This window comes from Hibiscus syriacus, unplaced genomic scaffold (genome assembly GCF_006381635.1).
Source record: "Hibiscus syriacus cultivar Baekdansim isolate YM2019G1 unplaced genomic scaffold, ASM638163v2 tig00110338_pilon, whole genome shotgun sequence".
Classification (NCBI taxonomy): domain Eukaryota; kingdom Viridiplantae; phylum Streptophyta; class Magnoliopsida; order Malvales; family Malvaceae; genus Hibiscus; species Hibiscus syriacus.
The window spans coordinates 1743919-1770637 of NW_024062691.1; the positions used below are offsets into that span (position 1 = coordinate 1743919).

The following is a 26719-nucleotide window of genomic DNA, read 5'->3' on the forward strand; positions in this document are numbered from 1 at the left end:
ATTTAAATAATTATATATATATGTGTGTGTGTGTGTTAATCGTTATTGTAACCCCCCAGACCGATGCGGGTAACCCGATCTGATCCGGGAAGTCAAAATAGGGCCACCGGAGCGACCCACTGTAAAAATAGCGGAAAATTTAAAACTTTTGTCAAAACATGTAACTCATAAAATGATTTATCAGTATACATAAATAAAATAGATTTTCATACTTAAATATTAAAACAAAATACAATTACATGCCCCCTAATCACATGTATCGTACTATGCAAACATCACCGAAAGAACTCCCTTACTGATGACGATAGTTGCACTGGTACAATTCTTTTAACCCGAAATGTTGAGTAATAGAGTGAGCTTCGGAAAGCTCAGTAATACAGACCTACCAGATGATGCTGAAGAATGTGCAGATACAGATAAACATATATTTCCTTATTGGTTCAGATATCTATAGATTTTTAGGCTGATCTGAGGTCCATTGATAACGCAGGTAGTAACATATAATATTCATTTGAGATATAAATATTTCGGATGTCTAGGTTCAGGAGATCAAAATAGGTTTTCTAGTGTGTTCCCAAAAATCATGTAACTTTTTAGATCTTTTTAAAACACACACACACACACACATACATATATATATATATACCCCCATCCATCACGAACAAAATGTGTAGGTTCCCCAGAATCATACAACCCCAGTAAGGCCCTGAGCACAAAGCCGAGGAGCCTGAAAGTAAGGCTTTGAGCACAAAGCCGAGGAGCCTGCAAGTAAGGCTCTGAGCACAAAGCCGAGGAGCCTCCAAGTATTCTTTCTCCAACATTACCCCCAATAAAACATGTTCCGTTCGTAAACGGATATATCAAAAATCAAAACATAATTAAAGTCAAGTATCAGATCAGAATCCAGATCATGTATCAGATCAGAATCCATGTCAATATCAGATCAGAACCCAGGTCAGGTACCATAACAGAATTCAAATCGGAAATCAGATAAAATATTCATGTAATTAGGGAACACACCAGAGTTTACATGTATTATTCAGAGCCACTGGATATATTAACAGGTAGAGGAACATAGATCTTCAGTATACCGATATAAAATCAGAATTCAGAATCACTATTGGAAGAGTTCAATAACTGACGAAATCATCAATTATTCAGAATATGACTTGAGCTGATAAGGAAGAAATGAAGGTTCATGACATTTACAGGCTATGTCGATTGATCGGATTATCAAACAAATCTTAGATGAATAGCTCCCAAAACTAAGGCTTGTCGATTGATCAATTCATTGTTCTTCCAGGGTATTTACTTTTTAATACCACAAATTCTTGTCCATAGATCATTTTCGGAATCTTCAGTGAATAGATATTCCAATGTCATTCTTTCATTTCCACATTTCCACAATATCATGTAATGCTAACGTACTTAATTATTTTAATCATAAACCATCGTAATTGTATGTAAACTCATCAGAGTTTCCAGACTTATCCAAATCACTTATTAAATCCTCATTCATTGAGATTACCTAATTCATTTAGCAGTCATGTCCATTCCCGTTATTTCGGGATTTTCCAGAGTAATTCAAGCGTTCCTGAATTTCAGATACATGTTGCACTTATGTTCCATTTAATTTGGTCTTCGTGGTTGATTTGTCGAACAAACGTTCAATTCTTAGTACTGAATGCGATATAAAGTTAAGCTGAGCTGAATACTTCCAAAATTTATCATCGAGCCAAACTTGAGAAGACGAACACGCATTCAAGTAATATCTATGCCATCCAGGTATTGACATAGCTTTAGGGTTGATCTACTCACTTAAATTGTTTTCCATTACTTTTAAAGGTAGACCAACACCTATGCTTATTTGGATTCCTTAATTAATCCAAGACATTTACTTAGTTTAGGCCATAAGGTTATTTTGGTAATTTTGATGTTCAGTTTTATTCCATTCATTTCAGAGCTCGAGGATATCCAACCATTCCTGAGCTTGGTGATATTCTTGAGTTATTTCCATTACAGGGGTATTTTGGTCATTGTACAGATCTACGGTATTTAAATCTTTTCCTACCATCCGGTCTTATTATTTAATTCCATTTTATCATCTATTTCAGTCCCTTCAAACAATTCTGATAAAAGAGCACTCTCCGATAAATAGTTCTTTAAATATTTACTCATAACTCGGATATTTTCGGGTAAAGTACATTCTCAGATTTTACAAACGGAATATCATAAATTTTTCTGTACAAAGACAATATCTTAATAATTAAATTTGTACTTAATCGAGTTAAGTACAAATCCTCAAAGTACTTTCTCATTCAGGGTCAACTCATACTATTTTACCTCTCAAGGACATTTTCGTAATTTCTTAACCAGATGCTTTCGATATTAGCTCTTAACGAAAATAATTATAATTTAAAGATCCTATGGTTAATTGCTTTCCCGAACATTCTCTGATCTTGAAATGACTCCTTAACAGACTTCTAGCATCTTGCTCAAACCCTTTTGGGGTTAAAAACCGGTTATCCACATTTCCTAAGAAAAACTAACATTTCTTATGCACATCAGTAATTTTTACCGGATCAATATATCTTTTCAGAGTTATTAACCAACTTCCAGAGGTAATTCTTATCATCTTACAATATAAGGGTATTTTTGTAATTTTTCCCAACCAGAGTATTCTCATAATTTCTCATCCGAGTACCTTTAATATTTAACCTTTGTTGATATAACATATAAGTTACAGATCCAGGGTTGATTTCTTTTATCACTAATCACAAACTTGTAATTTAATTCTACCAATTCCTCAATCTCTTATATTAGTCATTCGATTTGTATTCAGTTACAGAATTTCTACCACATCCATATCGAGTGTATAAATTATTCGACTCTACAAAAGTGACCAACATTATCTTATTCATGCATTTACCGATATCAACATATTCCATAAAGCATAAAGAGGTAGTAATGTATTAACTCGATTTCTGTGCAATACTGATCGACCATCAAATTTCATTCGAACGCCCTCGATCTTGAAATCATCTTCCAATATTTCCTCAGATCCATATCGACAGAAATTACATCAAAAACGGAACTTAATTCTGAAAAACGGATCGAATCGGATGATAAATCATATAAAAATAGTTTATTAGGTTCGAATTTGGTGAAACAGACTTCAGATTCGGATTCAGGACGTTGAAAGCATAAAATACGATTTTTTGAAAATTTGGAATTTTCGATCAAAATCAAAGTCAACAGGTTTGACTAGAAATTTCTAGGCCTTCGGGTCCGAATATCGAAAAACGGACTGCGGAATCGGATTTGGAACGTCGAAAAACGTCAAGATATGTATACTCGATCAAAGTCAAAGGTCGTTTAATGCCCGGTCAAAGTTTTGGTCAATTGTGGTCAACAGTCAATGGGTCGGGTAAACGGGTCGGGTCGGGTCAATAGGTCGGTTCGGGTTAACTGGTCGGGTCGGGTTAGAACCGGTCAAACCGGCCAAAACAGTTCCAAAACCGGTCAAAACGGTTATTTTTCCCTTCTCCACGCGCAGTAGCGGCGCGTGGGGGCACGTGGGACCTCTTTCAGCAGCCTATAAATCACGGAAAAATTCCAAAAAATTATTTTAAGCAATTTCGAGGCACTTACAAAGCTCGGTTCACAATTTTGAACGGTGAAGTGCTCGATTTCAATGAATCAGAAACTTTGACCGCTTCACCTCCTCACGCGCCCCGTCGACGGAGACCAAGGATGACACCGGCAGACTCGGAACGATGCAAGGAACACGATGGTGAGGGAGGTGTCGTAAACGGATCGTCGGATCGTCGTGAATCGATGAAAAACCAACTGAAATCGAGTTATTACCGACGATACTTCCGACTGAAATTAACGACGAACGGTGATGATTCACGATGAAAGGTTTGAGGGGTTTTGTTCCTCGGTCGACAACGAACACAATAGTGGTTTCAGTTTGTCGATCGGACGTCGGACGGTTAGTAGATCGGAATTGAAAGTGGGTTGACCGGAGGAGGAAAATGGAGCATTTTCTGCATAAAACACTCGGGGGAAGAGAACTTATAATTCTCTCATAAAGGAAAATGGCTAAATTATGAGTTTAGTCACTGAACTTACTGAACTTCTTAAAACGGTCTACCAACTTTAAAATTTTACAATTTAATCCACCGTTTCTTTTAAAATACCAATTAAATCCAATACTTTGTAATTTCTAAAATTTAGCCCCTAAATTGGGTGTTACAATTCTCCCCTCCTTAAAAGAATTTCGTCCTCGAAATTCATTCATGTCAGATAATTGCATAAATGAAACTTCAATCAGTTCTTTTAGATCTTTCGTGTAGCTCTTTTAGAAATACGAATCCTCCACTAATCCTTAACCAGTTGAGCATACATTCTTATCAAAACTTTTCCTTATTTCAATAAAAGAATCCGAGAAAATTTCCTTAAGTAATCAATTCAATCTTTTTCATGAGAATAGGCTCATAGAGCAGTAGCATATCCCAATTACATTTTCGGAGTTGGGTCAAAATTTCTTAGATGAATAACTCTCACATGGCTCGTGAGGTACTTTACAGCGTTTAGACAGATGTTACTGGTATTCCTTTTTGTACAAGTATAACCTTAACGAATAGAAACTTCGATTTACTCGTTACAGATAGGGACTCAACTTTGGAGTTTTGGCTCAGAGAGGTACGATTGTAGTCTAGGGCATATACTGATTAGACATATTTTGACATTCGACCGTCCGATCTATCTTGAAAATTTTGACTCAAACTATAGCTCTGATACCACTAAATGTAACCTCCAGACCGATGCGGGTAACCCGATTTGATCCGAGAAGTCACATTAGGGCCACCGGAGCGACCCACTGTAAAAATAACGAAAAATTTAAAACTTTTGTCAAAACATGTAACTCATAAAATGTTTTATCAGTATACAGAAATAAAATAGATTTTCATACTTAAATATTAAAATAAAATACAATTACATACCCCCTAATCACATGTACCGTACTCTGCAAACATCACAGAAAGAACTCTCTTACTGATGACGATAGTTGCACTAGTACAATTCTTTTAACCTGAAATATTGAGTAATAGAGTGAGCTTCAGAAAGCTCAGTAATACAGAACTACCAGATGATGCTGAAGAACGTGCAGATACAGATAAACATATATTTCCTTATTGGTTCAGATATCTATAGATTTTTAGGCTGAGCTGAGGTCCATTGATATCGCAGGTAGTAACAGATAATATTCATTTGAGATAGAAATATTTCAGATGTCTAGGTTCAGGAGATCAGAATAGGTTTTCTAGTGTGTTCCCAAAATCCATGTAAATTTTCAGATCTTTTTAAAACATATATATATATATACCCCCATCCGTCACGAATAAAATATGTAGGTTCCCCAGAACCATACAACCCCGTCATGAACAGTAAGGCCCTGAGCATAAAGCCGAGGATCCTACAAGTAAGGCTCTAAGAACAAAGCCGAGGAGCCTGCAAGTAAGGCTCTGAGCACAAAGCTGACGAGCCTCCAAGTATTCTTCCTCCAACGTTACCCCCCAATAAAACATGTTCCGTCCGTAAACGGATATAACAAAAATCAAAACATAATTCAATTCAAGTATCAGATCAGAATCCAAGTCATGTATCATATCAGAATCCATGTCAATATCATATCAGAATCCAGGTCAAATACCATAACAGAATTCAAATCGGAAATCAGATAAAATATTCATGTAATTAGGGAACACACCAGAGTTTACAGGTATTATTCAGAGGCAATGGATATATTAACAGGTAGAGGAACACAAATCTTTAGTATACCGATATAATATCAGAATTCAGAATCACTATTGGAAGAGTTCAATAACTGACGAAATCATCAATTATTCAGAATATGACTTGAGCTGATAAGGAAGAAATGAAGGTTCAGGACATTTACAGTCTATGTCGATTGATCGGATTATCAAACAACTCTTAGATGAATAGCTCCCAAAACTAAGGCTTGTTGATTGATCAATTCATTGTTCTTCCAGGGTATTTACTTTTTAATACCACAAATTATTGTCCATAGATCATTTTCGGAATCTTCACTAAATAGATCTTCCAATGTCTTTATTTCAATTCCACGTTTCCACAATATCATGTAATGCTGACGTACTTGATTATTTTAATCATAAAACATCGTAATTGTACAGTATGTAAACTCATCAGAGTTTTCAGACTTATCCAGATCACTTACTAAATCCTCATTTATTGAGGTTACCTAATTCATTTAGCAGTCATGTTCATTCCCGTTATTTCGGGATTTTCCAGAGTAATTCAAGCATTCCTGAATTTTATATACATGTTGCACTTCCGTTCCATTCAATTTGGTCTTCGTGGTTGATTTGTCAAACAAACGTTCACTTCTTAGTACTGAATGCGATATAGAATTAAGCTGAGCTGAATACTTCCAAAATTTATCATCGAGCCAAACTTGAGAAGACGAACACGCATTCAAGTAATATCTATGCCATCCAGGTATTGACATAGCTTTAGGGTTGATCTACTCACTTAAATTGTTTTCCATTACTTTTAAAAGTAGACCAATACCTATGTTTATTTGGATTCCTTAATTAATCCAAGACATTTACTTAGTTTAGGCCATAAGGTTATTTTGGTAATTTTGATGTTCAGTTTTATTCCATTAATTTCAGAGCTCGAGGATATCCAACCATTCCTGAGCTAGGTGATATTCTTGAGTCATTTCCATTACAGGGGTATTTTGATCATTGTACAGATCTACAGTATTTAAATTTTTCCTGCCATCTAGTCTTATTATTTAATTCTATTTTATCATCTATTTCAGTCCCTTCAAACAATTCTGATAAAAGAGCACCCTCCAATAAATAGTTCTTCAAATATTTACTCATAACTCAGATATTTTCGGGTCAAGTGCATTCTCAGATTTTACAAACGGAATATCATAAATTTTTTTGTACAAAGACAATATCTTAACAATTAAATTCGTACTTAATCGAGTTAAGTACAAATCCTCAAAGTACTTTCTTATTCAGGGTCAACTCAGACTATTTTACCTCTCAAGGGCATTTTCGCAATTTATTAACCAGATACTTTCGATATTAGCTCTTAACGAAAATAATTATAATTTAAAGATCCTATGGTTAATTGCTTTCCCGAACATTCTCTGATCTTGAAATGATTCCTTAGCAGACTTCTAGCATCTTGCTCAAACCCTCTTGGGGTTAAAAACCGGTTATCCGCATTTCCTAAGCAAAACTAACATTTCTTATGCACATCAGTAATTTTTACCAGATCAATATGTCTTTTCAGAGTTATTAACCAACTTTCAGGGACAATTCTTGTCATCTTAAAATATAAGGGTATTTTCGTAGTTTTTCTCAACCAGAGTATTCTCATAATTTCTCATTTGAGTACATTTAATATTTAACCTTTGTTGATATAACATATAAGTTACAGATCCAGGGTTGATTTCTTTATCACTAATCACAAACTTGTAATTTAATTCTAATAATTCCTCAATCTCTTATATTAGTCATTCGATCCGTATTCAGTTACAGAATTTCTACCACATCCATATTGAGTGTATAAATTATTCGACTCCACAAAAGTGACCAACATTATATTATTCATGCATTTACTGATATCAACATATTCCATAAAGCATAAAGAGGTAGTAAAATATTACCTCAATTTCTATGCAATATTGATCGACCATTAAATTCCATTCGAATGCCCTCGATCTTGAAATCATCTTCCAATATTTCCTCGAATCCATATCAACAGAAATTACATCAAAAACGGAATTTAATTCTAAAAAATAGATCGAATCGGATGATAAATCAGATAAAAACAGCTTACCGGGTTCGAATTTGGCGAAACGGACTTCGGATTCAGATTCAGGACGTCGAAAGCATAAAATATGACTTTTCGAAAATTTGGAATTTTCTGTCAAAATCAAAGTCAACGGGTTTGACTGGAAATTTCGAGGCCTTCGGGTCTGAATTTCAAAAAACAGACTGCGGAATCAGATTTGGAACGTCGAAAAACGTCAGGATAGGTATACTCGATCAAAGTCAAAGGTCGTTTAATGCCCGGTCAACTGTGGTCAACGTCGGTCAACGGGTCGAGTCAACGGGTCGGGTCGGGTTGGAACCGGTCAAACCGATCATTTTTCCCTTCCCCACATGCAGTGGCGACGCGTGGGGGACGCGTGAGACCTCTTCCGGCAGCCTATAATTCACGGAAAAATTCCTAAAATTATTTTAAGCGATTTCGAGGTACTTACAAAGCTCGGTTCACAATTTTGAATGGTGGATTGCTCGATTTCAACGAATCAAAAACTTTGACCGCTTCACCTCCTTACGCGCCGCCGTCGACGGAGACCAAGGATGACACCGGCAGACTCGGAACGATACAAAGAACATGATGGTGCCGGAGGTGTCGTAAACAGATTGTCGGATCGTCGTGAATCGATGAAAAACCAACTGAAATCGAGTTATTACCGACGATACTTCCGACTGAAATTAACGACGAACGGCGACGATTCACGACGAAAGGTTTGAGGGGTTTTGTTCCTCGGTTGACAACAAACACGATGGTGGTTTTGGTTCATCGATCGGACGTCGAACGGTGAGTAGATCATATTTGAAAGTGGATTGACCTGAGGAGGAAAATGGAGCATTTTCTACAGAAAACACTCGGGGAAGAGAACTTCTAATTCTCTCATAAAGGAAAATGATTAAATTATGAGTTTAATCACTAAACTTCCTGCACTTCTTAAAACAGCCTGTCAACTTTAAAATTTTATAATTTAATCCACCGTTTCTTTCAAAATACCAATTAAATCCAATACTTTATAATTTCTAAAATTTAGCCCCTAAATTGGGGTGTTACAGTTATAATATCTAACTATTGAGAAAAATATACTTTAATATATAATTAATATAATTAGTATATCAACTTTATATTTTTAAATGATTTTCATAAGTATTATATTTATTTATATAAAAATATAAATGTTGTAATCTTGAGTAGATAAAGATATTATTTTTCAATATATAAGATTTATTTTTTTAATAACTCAAATTTAAATTTAAATTTTATTAACTTATCCCAAATTTCATTAATTTTTTTATGTAATGTATAGTTTTATACTCTAATAAAACTTATGATAATTATATTTTTTAAAAAGAATTTATAATTAAATTTTATTAACTTTATTCTAATATAATAATATCATTTTTTCACCACATAAAAATATATATATTAATATATTAAATATTTAAAATATAAAATAATTTTAATTTTTTGGTATAAATAAAATAATTTTAATTATCCATAATATTTTACTAAATTATACTCTTTGTATATTATTATTATGTTTATAATTTTGAGTAAAATAAGAAGAATATGAATTAAGAATGATCCATATGAGAAAAAAATTATTGTTTCAAAGATATTTTTTGTCTAAAATGACAGAAATTATACATTACTTAAGAATTTGGAAGTAATGACGTTTCATCGTTTTAATTAAAAAGTATTACTGTTTATAATAAGTTATTACATGATATGATTTTTTTCACGACCTAAATGTTAAAATGCAATTCTGAAAATAATTATTTTCTGATAATAATCTTTTTCATGAACTAAACGGTTAGAAAGTAAGAAGAAAACCTCCTCCGTAGACATCTTCTTACCATCGTAAACAGCCTCATTCCGAACAAACCATAAGGACCAAAAATACTGCTGCGTAACACGATAACCACCATTGCTTCACCACCCCCAAAGAATAAGCAATATCACGTACCAAAAATTTCAGCAGAAACCTCGAGAAAATTTAGAAAAATGAAAGACCAAACATTATGGTTAATTACGTACCATGATTTCGTAGCAAAGCTCTTTATTCTTCCTCCATCAAAAGAAACATACAAGAGTGATATTGATTCGGCTCGTCTTCAAGCTTCAGATCGATTAATGAGGAAAAGATGAGCCGAAGCAATATCACGCCATGTATACTCCGATTTGCTTCTATGAGCTTTTTAGTTGTGAATTCCTGGACATCAGCTCAACTGCGTTACCCCCTATAAGTAGGAGATGAAGCAAAGGGTTTTTCAGTCCCTACACTGTTGGTGGCAGGTACTAAGCATATGGAATTTTATCATTATCACGATTAAGATTAAGGTATTCCCACTACCAATCGCTTTTATAGATATTGTTGGACCAATGGCAATTATTTGCATAACTTGCCGCTATTCATTTTCTATAAATATTGTTGGACTGGACATGTTATTCGCCCATCTTACCTTTCATTTCGGTACTTGTATCTTAGAACCCCACATCGATATGAAAAATGATAAATGACTGTCTCTTGTTCTCATATGTGATGGGATAAGAGGAGGTAAGATAGAAGGTCTGTCTCTTGTTCTCATATGTGATGAGATAAGGGGAGGTAAGATAGTAGGCCGTAGGAGACCTTCGAATTATGAAATGTCCTCCATGAGATTCGATCCCACGACCTCAAGGTTAAGAGCCTTATGTTCTACCAATTGAGCTGGATGGTCATTTCGGAGAAAAGGATACTAAGAGATTATTTTTAAGAAAACAATTCATTTATCTCCCTTTTAATAAATTTCAAACAGCCAAATGATTTTGTTTATATTTTTATAATAGTTTTGAGGTTGAAAGTTATAGACCCGTTAAATGGTTGTCTAAACCACTATGTACTATTACAAAATTTCTAAACTAAATTTCTACGTATTTTTCAGAGTTTGCGTGGTTCTCTATATATCACAACAATCTTTTCTTTTCTATTTTTTTTAATTTTGTTTAATTAGTAGCGGCATTAGTTTTGATACTGTCAACCATTGTCTCTTTCTTTTTTATAAGAATAACTATGTCTTCGTTATACGTTTATATGTGTCTTTTGACATATTTTTTATCTTCTTTCTCGGTCGTCTGACCGTTCTTTTTATTTTATATTTTCTAAAGGTTGGATTTGACGATACCACGACTAATTGACGTTTATTTGTAATTCTACTGATCTTCCTTGCTCTAGACTTTCCGATTGAATTTGGATACGTGGTTTTGTATACGTAGATAGTTTTCTCAGGACGTTCGGCTTTGATTTGCGGTTCTCGGTGGTCCTTTAATAGTTTAATGTCATTTTGTGATTCGTTTGTCGATACAGTTATATTTATTTGTATCTATTTTTCGTTCGAGTCTTTTGCTTGAATTTTAAACATTTTTAATGTATTGTCCTTGTATGATTTAAAGTGAATAATTTCTTGTGTCAATATAATAGAAACATTTTTAAATTATATATTTATTTTACGATTATAATTATAAACACTTATTATAATTTTAAATATTTTCTGTTGTACATAAGATAGCAGTTTATGTTCATACGTATACACACGTGAGTAGGCAGCCATTGATGTCGTAAAAATGCACATGTCATGGCAAACGTATGAGCCATTGAAATCAATATTTTATGTGTTTTATATCGAAACAAATCAAACCATCTTTTATTATGCATTGTTGATTCTCAAAGTCGGAAAGTTGATTGAATAATTAGAATGTATTTTATATATAAAAGCCGATGGTCCCCCAGTTTGGTTCAAACATTTTACCCCCACAGAAAACATTCATTGGATGCCACTAACGAAAAGACATAAAGTTGAAGGATATGTTTACATTTATTATAATTTCAACAACTTCTAATGTTCTACTCGGATTTTATGTTAGAAAATAAACGTATAAAATTTTAGAAAATAATAAATTTATAAAAATTTAAGAGTCAAACATATTATTAATAAAAAAGCTATATAAAAAATTAAAATATAAAAAAATTTGAAAGTTATGAGAGACGATTCTCTTCACTCGTCCCCTCAATCTATCTATGTTTATATTATACGAATGTATAGAGAGAGCATCAGTTCTAAATTTGTGGACGGCTGTGTTTATCACTAAAACAGCACATTCAGCCAGTCTTTCACGTGCTTCAATTCTATTTTATGTGTGCTTTTTTACCGTAAATTATATCAACGGTTACGGAATTATTAGTAAATTAATATTTTGTTCATTAAATTATAAAAAAAAATCATTAAATAATTATAAACATTGTTGATTTATAATATTTTAATGATTTGTGGATCAATTGTTATTAACTCTTTTGCGCAATAATTATTAAAGTTTTCACAGATCCGTAGGAAAGCATATAAAAATTGGAGCATGTTTCAATAATTGCATACCTTGAACAAACAATATAATCATAATAATAACATTGTTAATAATAGAATTCAGAAAGTATGATTGTGAATTCTTTTGTTACTGAGAGTGTCGAGATAACTACAACTATTGAGAGTGTCAAGATGATTGTGAATCCCTCCATAAGTATTTGAAAGATTTCTCCATAAATGTACGAGAGATGCCTTTAAATGAGATGTCCCGACTGGAATACCAACCAATAAAATAAACAGGCGACTCTCTACTCGAATCAATAAAGCGTGAATCATCAAAACCTCTCATGATCTTCTACCTCCATCTATATGAGCATAGATTCTTTTGGGACTCCCTCATCACTAGATCGATATTAAGAAGATTGTAGAGATGTTCCAAAATGAGATACCTCTACATAATCAATGATGTTTCCCTAAATGATGTACCTCACCATGAATCCATGATGATATGTAAGTAATATATATCTCTCCGTCTAAATTTGAAAGGATAAACAATTATTTGGAAGGAAATGATACAAAAGACATTAAAAATTGAAATAAACAATTCTCGAAATAAAGCAGTTTTTAGCATTTTCTTTTGATTAGGGGGACAAGTGTTATACCCTTCCGTTGAGATGATTTATGATCCATCATATCCTTCCGCTAATTACGATATAAATAAACTCACTTTCGTTATGCATCAAAAAAAATATAAATAATAAATATTTTAAAATTATATCAAAATATTACAAATTATATATGTCAAAATAAGTGATAAATTGATCTATCCTCTTCTACCGTAGCCTATTGAGAAATTCAAAAGTTCCTCTTACTCTGATTAGTCGGCTTTCTCAATCTAGCAATGCGTCAAATTGGAACAAAGCCCATGTGTAAGACGAGAGGTTCCTAATAAAAGAAGAAGGTGTTATTATTGATCGAGTTTGATTCTATTATTACCATTATTTGGTGTTTGAAGGCGCACAATAAACCCTATCGACGCTTTTAGATATATAGACGGTTATAATAATGCGAGCGAACTTTAAAATTTTAAGAGATAAAAAATTTTCAATTAAAATAAAGAAAATATTTAAAATATATATTAATTTGAAACTTTCAGCGGATGACTGATTTCACCTACCCTCGATCCTTCCATGGTGCTAAGCATGGCTAATGAAGTCGATTGGGGGAGGTTGACAAGTTTAGGCCGCCGCCGGATGCGGCCGTCAACTATTCCTAGAATTCGAGATTTAAAGATTATTTAGCTTTGTTGGATCTATAAAAATGTAGGGTCTGGAATAGATTCGATTATAGATAAAGTTAGGTAAAGTTTAGTTGCTGGAGTCATAGGCTGGCATCCATGCATGCATGGGGAGTAATTAGGGGTATTCATTCGGTTAATTTGGTGGCCGAACAGACCGAAGTACCATTAATCGAATTAATCGAACTTTTTTTTTTCTTTAACCGTTAACTGAACCGAATTTTTTTTTCGAAAATTTTAACCGAACCGAATAAATTTCGGTTAATTTTCGAATTAACCGAAATGTTTTAGAATTTTGAATTTAATATTTTTTTAATTAAAAGTAATGAAATTTTAAGCCTCTTTTTTTTATAAGAAAAAGTAATGAAACTTATTCAACGAACACATTAGCAGAATAAGAAACAAATCTTTAAGCTTATGAATGACTTCGAGAAGTTGTGCCATATCAGATCATGTGTTGCATATAAAAGCTGAGGAAAGTAGTAATAACCTTTTACCAGAAGGTGGAAAAAAACAGGGTAAAAAGGATATATATATCAAGAGTTACTTGCATGAGTGTTCACAAAATATGCAGATTTCAAATGTTCCACAATGCTTGAAGAAAATGTGAAGTAGTCTACAGCCAAAGATCCATCATCACCAGTAGACTACATTAAAAAAATAACCTTAGGAAAATCACAAGAATCAGAACAAAAGGAATAAATATAAAAATAGCCTTGGGTTTGATAATTACATGTGATCATAAATATAAAAATAGTTGAAGAAGAGAATGGCCATCGATTTGTACCGATGCTAACAAGAAGACTACATGGCTTCTACCGTTGCTATGCAAATGGCTGCAAGTTCCTATGCTGTGAAACGCGTGCTCCACCGCCCATGCTTGTGCCCATACCTTACACAAATCAAGACATAAAATAATTGGTAACCCTGTAGCAGCCTAGCAAGAAGTGGGGGGCAGCATATGGGATGGAAAAAATAATAAAAAATATTAAGGGTTAATTCGGTTAATTAACCGATTTCGAACCGAATTAACCATTAATCGAAATCTAATTTTTTTTAACCGTTAACCGACCGAACTAATTCGGTTCGATCGGTTAACTAAATTAGTTCGAAAATTTGAACACCCCTAAGAGTAATACTGGGTTGTACCTGTGAGAGGGTACTGCGAATTTATATCAATAATCATTAATATTATTTTATTTTTGTACGTTGACTTTGTACGGTTTATTTTTCATTTATAAATTCCTAACAATATAGATAGATCTATGAGGGTGAATTTATAAAAAAAATTAAAGGAATAAATATATAAAAATTGAGGAGTACGAAAATAGATTATTAATAAAAAATATAAAATGAATATATGTTTAGTATCATACTATTATTTTATTCCGTTTTGGTCATCCAATATTTTTTTTTCAAAATTAACTAATATTACGTTTTGGTTTCATTTTGGTCACCTACCCTTAAAAACTAACAGAACTGTTGACGTGGTATTTTTTTAATGATGATGTGGCATTATCCTATGGTGATACATCAACACCATCGTTAATTTTTTTAACGGCGGGTGACTAAAATGAAACGAAAACTAAACGTTAAGTATGATTTTATAAAAAAAAATTGGGTGACTAAAACATACAAAAAGACAGTTGGGATATTAATCATGTAGTTTACCCCAAAAAAATTATTTATACTATAGGATTTTCTTTACACTAAAAATTGTTTAAGTTGCAGGAGAAAATTTTAAAATATAACTTATGATTGTAATGTAAAGTTAAAAAATAGTTGAAATTAAACGTGATCGAAAATGTTATAAAGAAACATAATAATTTAGGTTGGACAACTTAAAATGTAATATTCTTTATAACATCACCGGTTACAACATAACCTATTATATTCTTCTTAACATTTTCAGTTGTAAACTCTAAACCTCTTGACAATGTAACTTTTCGATTACAACTGAAATTATTATAAATTTATATAATTTTTTAGATTGAAAACCATCTTAAATTTTAGGTTGTACCACAAAACTACCCGCTCTAAAATCTTTTTTCACAAGGGCAGCCACTGGTGCAGTGGTAAGCAAAGAGGATTACCAAAGATAAGAATGCGATTGTTGTCACAAGTGCATAATGTCCACAGTTTGAGGCCTACAAAGGCCAAATATATATATATATATATCATAAAATTGAATGAAAATGAATAAGTCACGGGTTTGGTACTTGAACAGTATGAAATTCACAAAAATGGCCCGAAACTTCTAAAAATTACAATTTATCTCCAAGAACTTTACCTTTTTTTCCAATCTAGTCCAAAGTTTTAACAGTTTCAATTTGGTTTCAAATTTAAAGTTTTCACATTATTCCCTCAGACTCGTAATGTATTTTGATGCCTAATAAAGCATTTTTAGCTTATGTTGTTGCGATCAATTAATTTGAATTTGAGCTTTTAGTTGAGCAAGACCGACTTAGGTCGTTACAATCAACTTAAATAAATATTGTAATATCATTTTTTATGATGATTGGGACATTTGGTGTTATTCTGGAGATGATGATTAGGACATTCAGTTTGGGAAAGAACTGCCAGATTCTCCGAAGATTTGCTTCTTGCTAGTATTGTTCGAGTTCATGTCCTAGAGCTTAAGCAATTTATCACTGGTAAAACCAGGAAGGGTTTATCTTCTCCATGGATAAGGTGGGATGAGTCGATCTGTGCTAATAACATGAACTGAATTAAATGAGGGATTGCCTGATCAAATAGATACATCCAGCAGGTTTACAAGTACTTTAGTTGCCCTCAGATCATCTCAACTTCTGGCAGCCATTTCTCCTGGCTTTGAAATTACTCCTGATGACCTTTCAACTGCTGATGCAGCAGTTTCTTGCTTCTTGAAACTGTGTGCTGTTGCCAATGCGGATCTTTATTTCGATCTCTTGGTAGACATTTTGGAAGAGTGGGGAGGGATTTTGGTGATTAAGAAAGAAGAGGAAGTCTCTGCAGTATTTAACTAATGCAGAAAATTGAACCTTTAGAGAACGAAAACAAAGAGGACTCGCTTCCAATCATCCTTTACATGTATGCTGTTCAGAGAGTTTCAAGGGTCTTATTAAAGCATCTCGAGTTAGAGGTGTCTTAAAGCTGATTGACCAATCCATTTCAAAATCAGGTGGAGTATTGCTCGATGAAGGTAATGCAAGGAGCTTGAACGACATTGTACTCGGAGTGGATTGTTTCATGGCTTCAAAGATGATGCTTTGACTGCCTTTCGAAGGGTTGAAGTTGGAGTCTTTGACTGCACTTGAAAACAGGTTGAAAGGTACTTCCAACACAGGCAGTGACCATGAATTCTTAATGCTAGTCCTCTCCTCGGGGGTTATATCAATTGTCATCAACAAATCTTCCTTGGGTACTGTTTTCTCGCCAGTTCCAAGAAGCAAAATTGCCAAGGCTTGGAAAGAAAGGAAACACACAGAATGGAAACAACTTATTTCTTACAAGAATCTTGTTCCCCCATGTTCCTATCGGACCTTGTCAAGGCAGATTTTGGCAGGTCACAAAATTCATGCACATAAATGCTTCATTTCGCCTCATCAACATTGCCGAGGCAAGCCTTGGAAGATATTTGGAGAGACAACTTCTGATCCGAGGACAAGACTACAAAACAAGTAGTGAACCATTAAAGAACACAGTTTCAAGATTGAGAGGAAAGTTAGGGAATTCACTTCAATCTGCCTTGTTACTACTTCCTATGAATGAAGGCAATAGATAAGCTTTTGGAGCAGCTGATCAAGACTAAAAGGATCTGCAGAATCATTGTGGAAACCGGCAAAAGACCATGAAAAGTAACGAACATTTCTTTTAATTTTTTATGTACACAAATTTTAACGTGGGTCATCTTTGACTTTGGCCCAAAGTACCAGAGTGGACAAATTTTAGTACTTGAAATAGTCAAGAATCGGATAGATGTGTGATTTCAATAAAGAAATAAAGAAGGAAGATTGATAACATTCTAAATCCACTAACAATTTAGTGCAGAAAAGGGAATAATATATCATAATTAGAAAGAGTGCTATTTTTAATGCTGATCTACTGACAGCCCAAAACAAATCATGAATACTAAAAATAACCTGCCCACAATGTTCTTATAAATTGTAATTTGCAGCCTCATTACCAACTCTCCAATCATCAACCGCACCTGTGTACGGAATGAGTTATGTTGTTGCTTTCCACCTACAAAACTGTAGGCAAAATATCAGTCTCAATCATTTAGTGGCTCTCCCTCTGGGTCCCTTTCCTTCATAGCTGTCCAATTTTCAATCTCTGAAAGAAAAAACATAAAAAAGATTACAACCGAATATAACCTGATGTAAATTGAAAGCAGTAGGGAAAATGAAGGATGTTTGGTGTGATATGATGTACTAACTTGGCTTGTCTGAAATTGCCATCAGCCGTCTTTGCAAGATAGATGCCACGAAGAGGAAAATCGAGCACATACCAAACATAACAGTGATGGGAAATGCATTAACCTTCACAGCAAAAAACAATACACCTAATTAGCAACAGAGTTAATGCCTAACAGGTCCAACAGCAAGCATGTATTGGTCTATGGCACATGATCAGCTATTAAAGCAAAGCCCTATTATTTCTTTTTTTCTCTTTTTTCTTTTTTTTTTGGGGCAGGGGGGGGGGGGAGGGTGGAGGGGTTCAGGAAAAGCGTATAACATACATTGTACAACACGACGCAGACAAAGATGTTGAGAGGAATGCGGAAAAAGTTCATTATGGTGCTCCTAGCCTCCTCTGGGATGTACTGGGATCTCATTTTCATAATAGATGGCCAGAATATCCCTACGCATGCCTCAAAAGTACAGAAGCCAAGAAGCTGAAGACAACCTGAAAACGAGATGCTTCCGCTTTTCACTGTAGAAAGTGCCAAGAAGAACTGTTACAGATTCACCCAGTTAGGAATCACTCATTAGAATAATCCAGATAGGAGAGAGAGGGAAAGAGAGAATGTCAGAACATACATTAGTTATAATTGGAAGCAGGAGAGAGGCAGAGGAAATCACAAAAACAATCTGCATGTAGCTTTCTACCCTGGGTGATGAGCGAGCCATCAACCGAGATGCAAGGGAGCTTCCCAGCATTGAAGCCAACATGAATGTGGCAAAAATAAAACCATGAGGGATCTCCTCGTCATTGGGGCTCAAAGCAGGAGTCCAAAGGAACACAAAGTGTACATTGAGCCTTCAAACAGAGATTGGATGGCACCCAGCAAAGCAATTTTTTCATCTGAAGTACAGAAAATATTAAACTAAGAAGGGAAACAAAAGGAAGAATCAATGCATGGTGGAGGATGATTGACAACAACAGGGAATCAAGAGACAGTACTTGGCCTGTAACATGTCAATCAGATGAATGCATGAGTCTAACATAAGTGTTGAACTCTACCAGAAGCTATTGCTACAGCAGCACCCTTAAATTGGGTTAACAGGTCCTTATTTTCCGAGGGATCTCCAAAATTTTCAGTCCATGTTGATAAAATAATGGCCATTCCAATAGCTAGAAAACATGCAGCAGCATCAAAAGGAGCCACAGGTCCAAGGGATAACGAATCAACAAGTAGGTTCCCAAACAACCCAGACAAAATGGCCACAAGACCATTTCCAAGAAATATTGCCTTAGAAAAAGTTAGTGACAACCATTGTTGCTCAAGCCTCTCTGCAAAGATTGGAAGTAGAAATAGTATTGTCAGAACATGATTAAACTTAAAGGGATATCGACATCAATGATGCAGACAAAGCTTGTTGACAAATGTAGCTAATAAGAAACAGATGATTCAGTCCTTGACATCCTTGAAAACAATGGTGGAAAATTCAAGACACGAAGTTAGCATATTCCTATGTACCATGCGTAATATGAGATATAAACTAGATATCTCTAACATTGTTACTTTTCCCCAAAAAGGGCATGGAGGAAAACCTGACTGAAACCAACACACAGCATGACAGCATCAAGAATACTAAAGAAACAAGATTAAAGGGAACAAAAGCGAACACAAATATGATGTACATTGTAAGCTTGACTAATACGCACTAAGAGGAAGGCACAGAAGCAATTACTCACCTTATTATGTTCAGCAACAAGCCATGACTCAAATGCTGAAAACAGAAGGGAGGTGGCGATACCTCCCAAAACACGACCTATCATCAAAATTTTGTATTGAGGAGAATGCTTGGTGATGCAGCTCAGTGTGTAAGTTATGCAGTAAGTAATGCATGCCCTCTTTCGGCCCCTGAATAGAACATAAGGCATTTTAACATTTAAGGCAATGCCTTTCATCGATTAAGTATGAAAAGATCGCAACAGAAGCCAGAGTAAAAGCTTACTGCTTGTCAGCTAGAGATCCAACAATTGTACCAAACAACATGGATGACCCAAAACCAGCAATAAAAAGCTGTCCAATCTCCCCTTTTCCAAAGCCATAGGTACTGTAAAGATAGTAAACATATGGACCCTGCAGCCAGTCTCCAGCTATAGATACATAAACAACCATTTATCAGTCCAATAACCATACTATAAGAAGGTTATCTTCACAATTACCAGATCATACCTCTAAAACTAATTACAGTAAGAAAGTAACTATATGGGAATTAGAAAATTTTCTTTTAAAAGTCATTCAATCATAAGTGGTAATAAGTTTATGATGCCTTTGAATAAGATTGTTACGAATAAGTCATCATGAAAAGCTTGTATGAAAAGCTAGAATAACAACAAATTTTTATAGAATTCAAATTCATGATTCATGACATCTCAGACTGTTTAATCCCAAATAGACACCTATATTAGAGAGCATCATCCCTACATCCATTGCCCTGAAACTAATTAAGTTAATGTGATGGTAAAAATCTCAGTAAGAATCAGGAGTTCGTGTTTATGACTTCCACTCTAAGCACTAAGAACACCAGATAGTTTGGACCTCAACATTTTCGTTGTTTTTTTATCAAATACGTCATCAACCAGGCAAAACCGTAAAACCTCAGCAACAATAAGGAGTTTATGTTTATGACTTCCACTCTAAGCTCTAAGAACAATGGATAGTTTGATCCTCATTTTGGTTGTTTCTTTATCGAATCCATCATCAACCAGGCAAAACCGTAAAACCAAGCAATAGTGACATATCTCCAACCCCCCACCCCACCACCCCAAAAAAATAAAAAAATATCAGTTTCTCAACCACAAACAGAAAAGGGCCGAAAATCCACATAGTGTAAGTCATTTTCTTTACGCTTCTCTTGTCTCATAGAAGCTAAAAAAACATTTAATGTCTCCCATTTTCTACTTCCTTTTCTTGATGAACTCGTTCTTCATTTCCAGGGCACAGAAAAACAGCAGGGACATTTAAAAGTAATGATTAATATAACCAAAACATCATCCACTAAAAGTAAAACCAAATCACAAAGAGAAAAAAATCCAATCACTCAAAATGCAAATCCAGGGACTAGGTTCTGGATATACACACAGCAAACCAAAACCAGCACTAGATCAGAGACATGTCATAGTAAAATAAAAGTGAGATCTAAAACATAGAAATTGAAATACAGATCTGGGTAAATAAAAAAACGTGTGGGAGATAATTACCCATCATTAGAGAGTAAACAACAAGATAATTGTTCTTGAAGGAATTGAAGGCAGGGGAAGTGTTGATTCGATTCTTGTTGTTCTTGCTCAGCTCCAATGCTGCCACCACCGCTCCCAATGCACCGAACACCATGAAATAGAAGAGCTCCATTGTTTCTGCCTACCACACACCACCACTCGAATTCTCCCAATGCACCCTGAGTTTTTTTTTTCTTTCTTTCTTTTTGTTTACAGCGCTCCAAAAGAAAGATGTATTATTAATCTGAAAAACGAAATTGGGATTTTATTCAGTGCAAAAACCTCGCATTTTATTTTAATGGAGGAAAGGAGTGGATCGATTTGAAGAGCTACAAACAATGGGGGTAATATAGCGTCGAGGGTGTGGGATAAATGATGGGGACGACTGACGGTGGATGCATAGAGGACGCGTTTGGCTCGACGTAATTGGAATTTTATATTGTAAACTACACACGTGGCGGAACCTGGGTTGTCCAATCGGATTGGTATTCAGAGAGGAGGTGTCGGTGGTTCAGATGGCGTAAGCATCATTTGTATGTGTCTATTAAACTAGATTAAATTAGAGTAAATTCTTAATTTTGATTGATCGTTTTTTTATATTGGTGTATTTTAGTTAACAAATTTATATTTAGATCATTTATATTATTAATTTTAAATTTTGATTACTTGTATTATCGATTATTATATTTTAGTCAATGAACCGTTAATTTAAGTTAGTTTGGTGATATATTAATAAAAGAGTTACTTTTAATTTGATCCTTGAAGTTAAGATATGATGTTAATTAGATCCTAAATTTTAGATAAAATATTAATTCAATATCTGAATTCGATTAAAATCTCTTGTCGTCGTCGTTCACCACTATCATCGTCAGTCGACGTCGATTACTGTCATAACTTTTAATGATAAAATAAAAAACAAAAACAAAAGAAGATACTACTTAACCGAGTTTTAATCAAGCTAACCTTAAGTCTATACTTTTTCTATGAATTCTTAAAGCACAATAATTAATTTCATAATCATTTATTATTACTAATATTAATGTTTTTAATATTATTTTCTATTTCAAATACATTAAATAACATGCATTTTGAAAAGAAGATATTTACTATTTTTTTAAAATTTAAGATAAGATCTTTTTATAATTAATAAAAACGTTCTCTATCTTACTAGAACTCTATCTTGTTCATCATTTATAATAGAACATAATTCACGCAGAAAATTAATTTTAAAAATTAAGACGACATTATTTTATTACGATAACTAATGAAGTGATCTCTTAACTTACTAAACTATTATCTTTTTAATTATTCATAATAGATACATTCTTTTTTTTTTTTTGCTAAATTGACTTTTTTAAAGATAAAACATAAATATTTTATGTAATCCGAAATTATCCAAACTCGTGATAATTAAACTTTTTAAGTTATACTTGAAAGAGTAGAAAGGAAAAGGGGGGGGGGTGGCATTGTCAAGTAATTCAAATGGAACATGAAATGACCGTATCGACATATAGTTACACCCTCGGCAGCGTCACACGACTTGTAAATAATTGCATCAAATCTGAGTCAAAGCTGCAGACTGCAGTCTAGCAAAGTATACCAAGCCATTATAGCTTTTCCAAATAAACCACTCTGTCTTCCAGTAGTTTTTAACTTTTAACCCTAAGCTTCAAGGCTTTACAAAGGTACCGGAAGTTAAATCATTATTCTTCTTTACTGGATGGAATGTCAAAGTTTACATGTATGTAGATGCTTGATCAGGAATCCTGCAACCTGTACATAGTAATTTCCTGCTGTTTGAAATACCGACGATCTTCTTCATCGACAAGCACAAGATTCAAGTAATACTTCACGCTGAATTTGTTGTTTATGTTGCGATGTGTTGGTGTCAGCTCATATGGACTGAGAAACAGCCTGATTGGAATAGATTCACCTTCAATACCAAGCACGACTGTCAGCACTATGCTTTAGAAAAATGGCGTGTGTATACATTTATCAAAACCAAACATTTCAGCCCAAATTAGCATCCGTCAAGGAATACAAGTTCAGTCAATTATATATAAGCTAGTTGTATCTGATAACTGTCACTTCAGGTCTCAAAAGAAGACAAGGTTTCTTAGGTTAATAACATACCTCTGACTGGAGCACCATCCATCAACTCATATTTAGCTAGCGTCTCTGTTTCAACGTGGGTATTTGCTCCTGATCCTGTCGACTCTCGACGCCTTATCTCAAGATCCATGTTCTTAATCTTAATTCTCACAAGAAGAAAATATATCTTGCCAATAATAACATCTTTCAGATGATACCTGCAATATCAATTCCAATGAGTAAGAACTTCACTAGACATTCAAAAACTACTTAATAGAAATGCTTTGAAAATATCTTATGATAGTATAAGCTCCAGAGCTAAAATCCTAAACCAGTGCTGACATAAGCCAACATATTATGTCAGGCTTGAGCAACCACGGATGATAGATGTTCAACTTACTTGCTTTTATTGTACTCAAATTCGATGTGCAGGCAATCTTCAATTCCAACTTCCATCTGTAGATGAAATTCGATATTTGTTAAAAATTAAATATTATGAATGAAGTCTGTGGTGGAAAGATCATTGGCAAATGGTGAAATGGTCAATGTAATGTTCATAAGAATCAATTTAGATACCATTCAAACTACAATGCAATCACCATAAAAGTATTAAAAAAAATGCACCAACCTTGATGCTATTGTTGATTGATGGAAGTGGAGAAAAATTATGAACCTGATACGCATAAACAAGCAAAAGTTAAGTTTCTAAGACCACATAACCGACAACTTGCATATGGCCAAATACATTGATGTTGAATTTCCAGAATATGATATTGGGGGTTGGGTGGGAGGGAGCACTTCAGTCTTCACATAAGAAAGAATTTAAGTTCTGCCTTTAGTGGCACACATAAGACTTTGTATGTGCTTACTTGCATAATAATGTTAGTGGAGATGAGAATGAGGTGCCATGGTATGCTAAGCAAAAGAGAAAGAGCTACACGAAAGAAAAAGTTGAAGAGAAAAGAATTGAAGTGGGTGCTTCTTACCATAAAGTCCTGGTATTCCACTATGCTTCCACCATAATTACGGCTAACGGTTACTTTCAGGACATACCTGATGAAAGCAAAGAGTCAAACAATTATAGGATGAGTTGTCACACTATAGCCCCAAATCACCGGCCTCATCATCAGACAAACAAAACTAAAAACCCTTTCATAATTTCAAAAGTAGATCTTTAAATGACATATCAGAGTAATTTATAATATTTATTAAGATAGGTACCCAAAACTATTATCATGATAAGAAACTGATTTATAATCCTCAAAGATACATCGCAAACAAACTTTTAGTAATCAAAGAACCACTCCATTCAAATTGACAAGAAGAAAAATGAACAAAAGTTAATCTTGAAAGAGTTTAAGCAATGAGTAGCAAACCTGAGCCGCACATTCACGCCACTATAAGTTTCATACGGCATTTCAACAGTAGAAAATTCAAAAGGGTAAGTTTTTCTTTCATATATTTCCCCAGGGACATCCAACTCACGTACTGCAAATATTAGGAATATACAGAAGGTAAGCAAAAGAGAGAAGGTATAGAAAGAAGCAATAAAAACCAATCAACAGTCTACAAGAACTTATTCTGCGGGGGAAAATTTCATGCGCATTTTGAGCCTCTTAAAGAGTGAAAAATTATATGAATACCATAAACTGTAAAGCATAAATTTGAACTCTTAAGCTCTTATTTTCAACACCACCCACGCCACATGCAATTAATTATTAATGTAAATAATTCCTGAAGTTACTTAAAGAACATTTAAACAATTGCCAGGCAAAGAGAACAAAAGTAATGTCAGCCAGACTACAGGACTCACCAAGAGAGGTGAAATCGTAAAAGTTGCCTCTGTCAAAGTACATCTCTGAAAAGCAAAATCAACGTTTACGTTAATTCATTTCAACAAGAAACGACAACACTTTTTAAATGTTCAACCTTATTCTTTCTACCACATCAGAATGATATTTAAAACTTGGAACAACACAGTGAACAAGGGGCAAGGACCGACCTATTTGACCAAGGAGTTCAACCTTCACACCGTTATGTTCAATTTTCTTCCCTTGAAGTGGTTCTATGGAAATCTGAAGGCAAAAAAGATAGAAAAATCATCAAAAGTTTTAAGATTGATAAAATTATATTTAAAGCTATAAATACAATACTCAATTACGATGCGCATCTATCTGTTTGAAATAAATACCTTGCCAGCAATATTTTCTTGACTTCGGAAAAGCGGAACCGTTACCGTTTGGCCATTTTCCTTTTTCATAGGGACCTAACCACATAAAATAATCCAGATTCCAGAACTATGACTCGTGAAAATTGGATAAACAAATCACAACGACTGAAACATAAAATTTGAAATTTCAATTCAAACCGGACTAAAACCTTAGATGATCTAGAACCGTACCTGCTTTCGAGTTTTTGCATCGGAAAATGTGATCACGATATTACATGCCGGCTTGAAAGCTCCAAGCAGGAAATTCTAATTTAACAAAGTTTAGAAATCCGAATTGCATTCAGTAGAAGTCATATGAGAGTCTAACTGGAAACCCAGTCAAAGTAAAAAATAAAAAATAAATGTAGGATCTTACCATGCTGTTACTGTACAATTCTTGTAAATCACTGTGAAAATAGTCTGATTAAGATCGGAAATTGCGATAGGAATCGAAAACCCTAGACAGCAGCGACAAATCCGAGGTTGGCGAGGAAGGGGAACTCAACCACTAGAGTTTTGGACAGTTGGGAAACGGAAGCAAAGAAATGGCTTCCACTAGTACCAAACTCGGCGTCGCCGTCGCGACAAAACTAAATAATACGGGCCTAAAGTTTCCAGACTTTAGTGGCCCAATTCATAACTATCGGCCCACTAAAATAAATATTTGGGTAAACTAAGTATTTAGCCACCCACCTATCTTTGTGGTTCTGTTTTGGTCACCACACTATTTTTGAAAGAAGTATATAACATTATGTTTTAGTTATATTTTTTTTCATCTGTTATTAAAAAAATAACGGTAATGTTGATTTTTCATCACAAGATAGTGTCACATCATTATTGAAAAAATGACATGTCTGCATTTTAACAATGAGTGATAACAATATAACCAAAACACAATATTATGTATGATTTAAAAAAAATAGTTAGATGATCAAAATATAATCACATAAATAAATAAGTGACTAGATATGTAGTTTATCCTAAATTTTTTTATCATAAATTATGAGAATGGCGAGAATGGTTACATTGCATGAGTGATTTTTATCCAGACTTAGTGATCCAATACACAACTATCAGCCCCTTAGCTAATTAAAATAAATTGTTTTGATTTATTATAAGTAAAACAATTTACCCCTTTTCTATGGTTGGTGAATTTTGAGTTTTGACTCGTTAGAAAAAAAAATATATTAAAAATAATTTAATAAAATTTATTTTAAAATAATATTATATTCCCCAACT

General features: G+C 34.0%; 2 protein-coding genes across 4 annotated transcripts; both read right to left on the minus strand.

Annotated features, from left to right (window-relative positions):
- LOC120120354 (vacuolar protein sorting-associated protein 26B) lies at positions 1-26034 on the minus strand. Of its 3 annotated transcripts, XM_039140013.1 has the most exons (13): positions 25857-26034; positions 25673-25747; positions 25463-25537; positions 25274-25346; positions 25085-25129; positions 24648-24759; positions 24258-24324; positions 23900-23944; positions 23672-23727; positions 23314-23489; positions 22920-23113; positions 10942-10946; positions 625-642 (listed from the first exon to the last, which is right to left on the minus strand). In XM_039140013.1, exons 1-11 carry the CDS (start codon positions 25857-25859, stop codon positions 22938-22940), a joined length of 903 nt encoding a protein of 300 aa, XP_038995944.1. In that variant the 5' UTR covers positions 25860-26034; the 3' UTR covers positions 625-642; positions 10942-10946; positions 22920-22937. The 3 variants fall into 3 exon arrangements, with proteins under 3 accessions (XP_038995945.1, XP_038995944.1, XP_038995943.1); XM_039140014.1 differs by lacking the exons at positions 625-642; positions 10942-10946 and adding an exon at positions 1-36 and having other exon boundaries at positions 22929-23113; XM_039140012.1 differs by lacking the exons at positions 625-642; positions 10942-10946 and having other exon boundaries at positions 22801-23113.
- Positions 17072-21434, minus strand: LOC120120355 (molybdate-anion transporter-like). Its single transcript, XM_039140015.1, is given in 9 exon segments — positions 17072-17841; positions 17945-18047; positions 18248-18463; positions 18549-18757; positions 18760-18813; positions 18973-19240; positions 19648-19816; positions 19911-20055; positions 21163-21434. Coding segments are annotated over 9 exon segments (1377 nt in total). The 5' UTR covers positions 21314-21434; the 3' UTR covers positions 17072-17779.
- Positions 26035-26719: the final 685 nt, after the last annotated feature.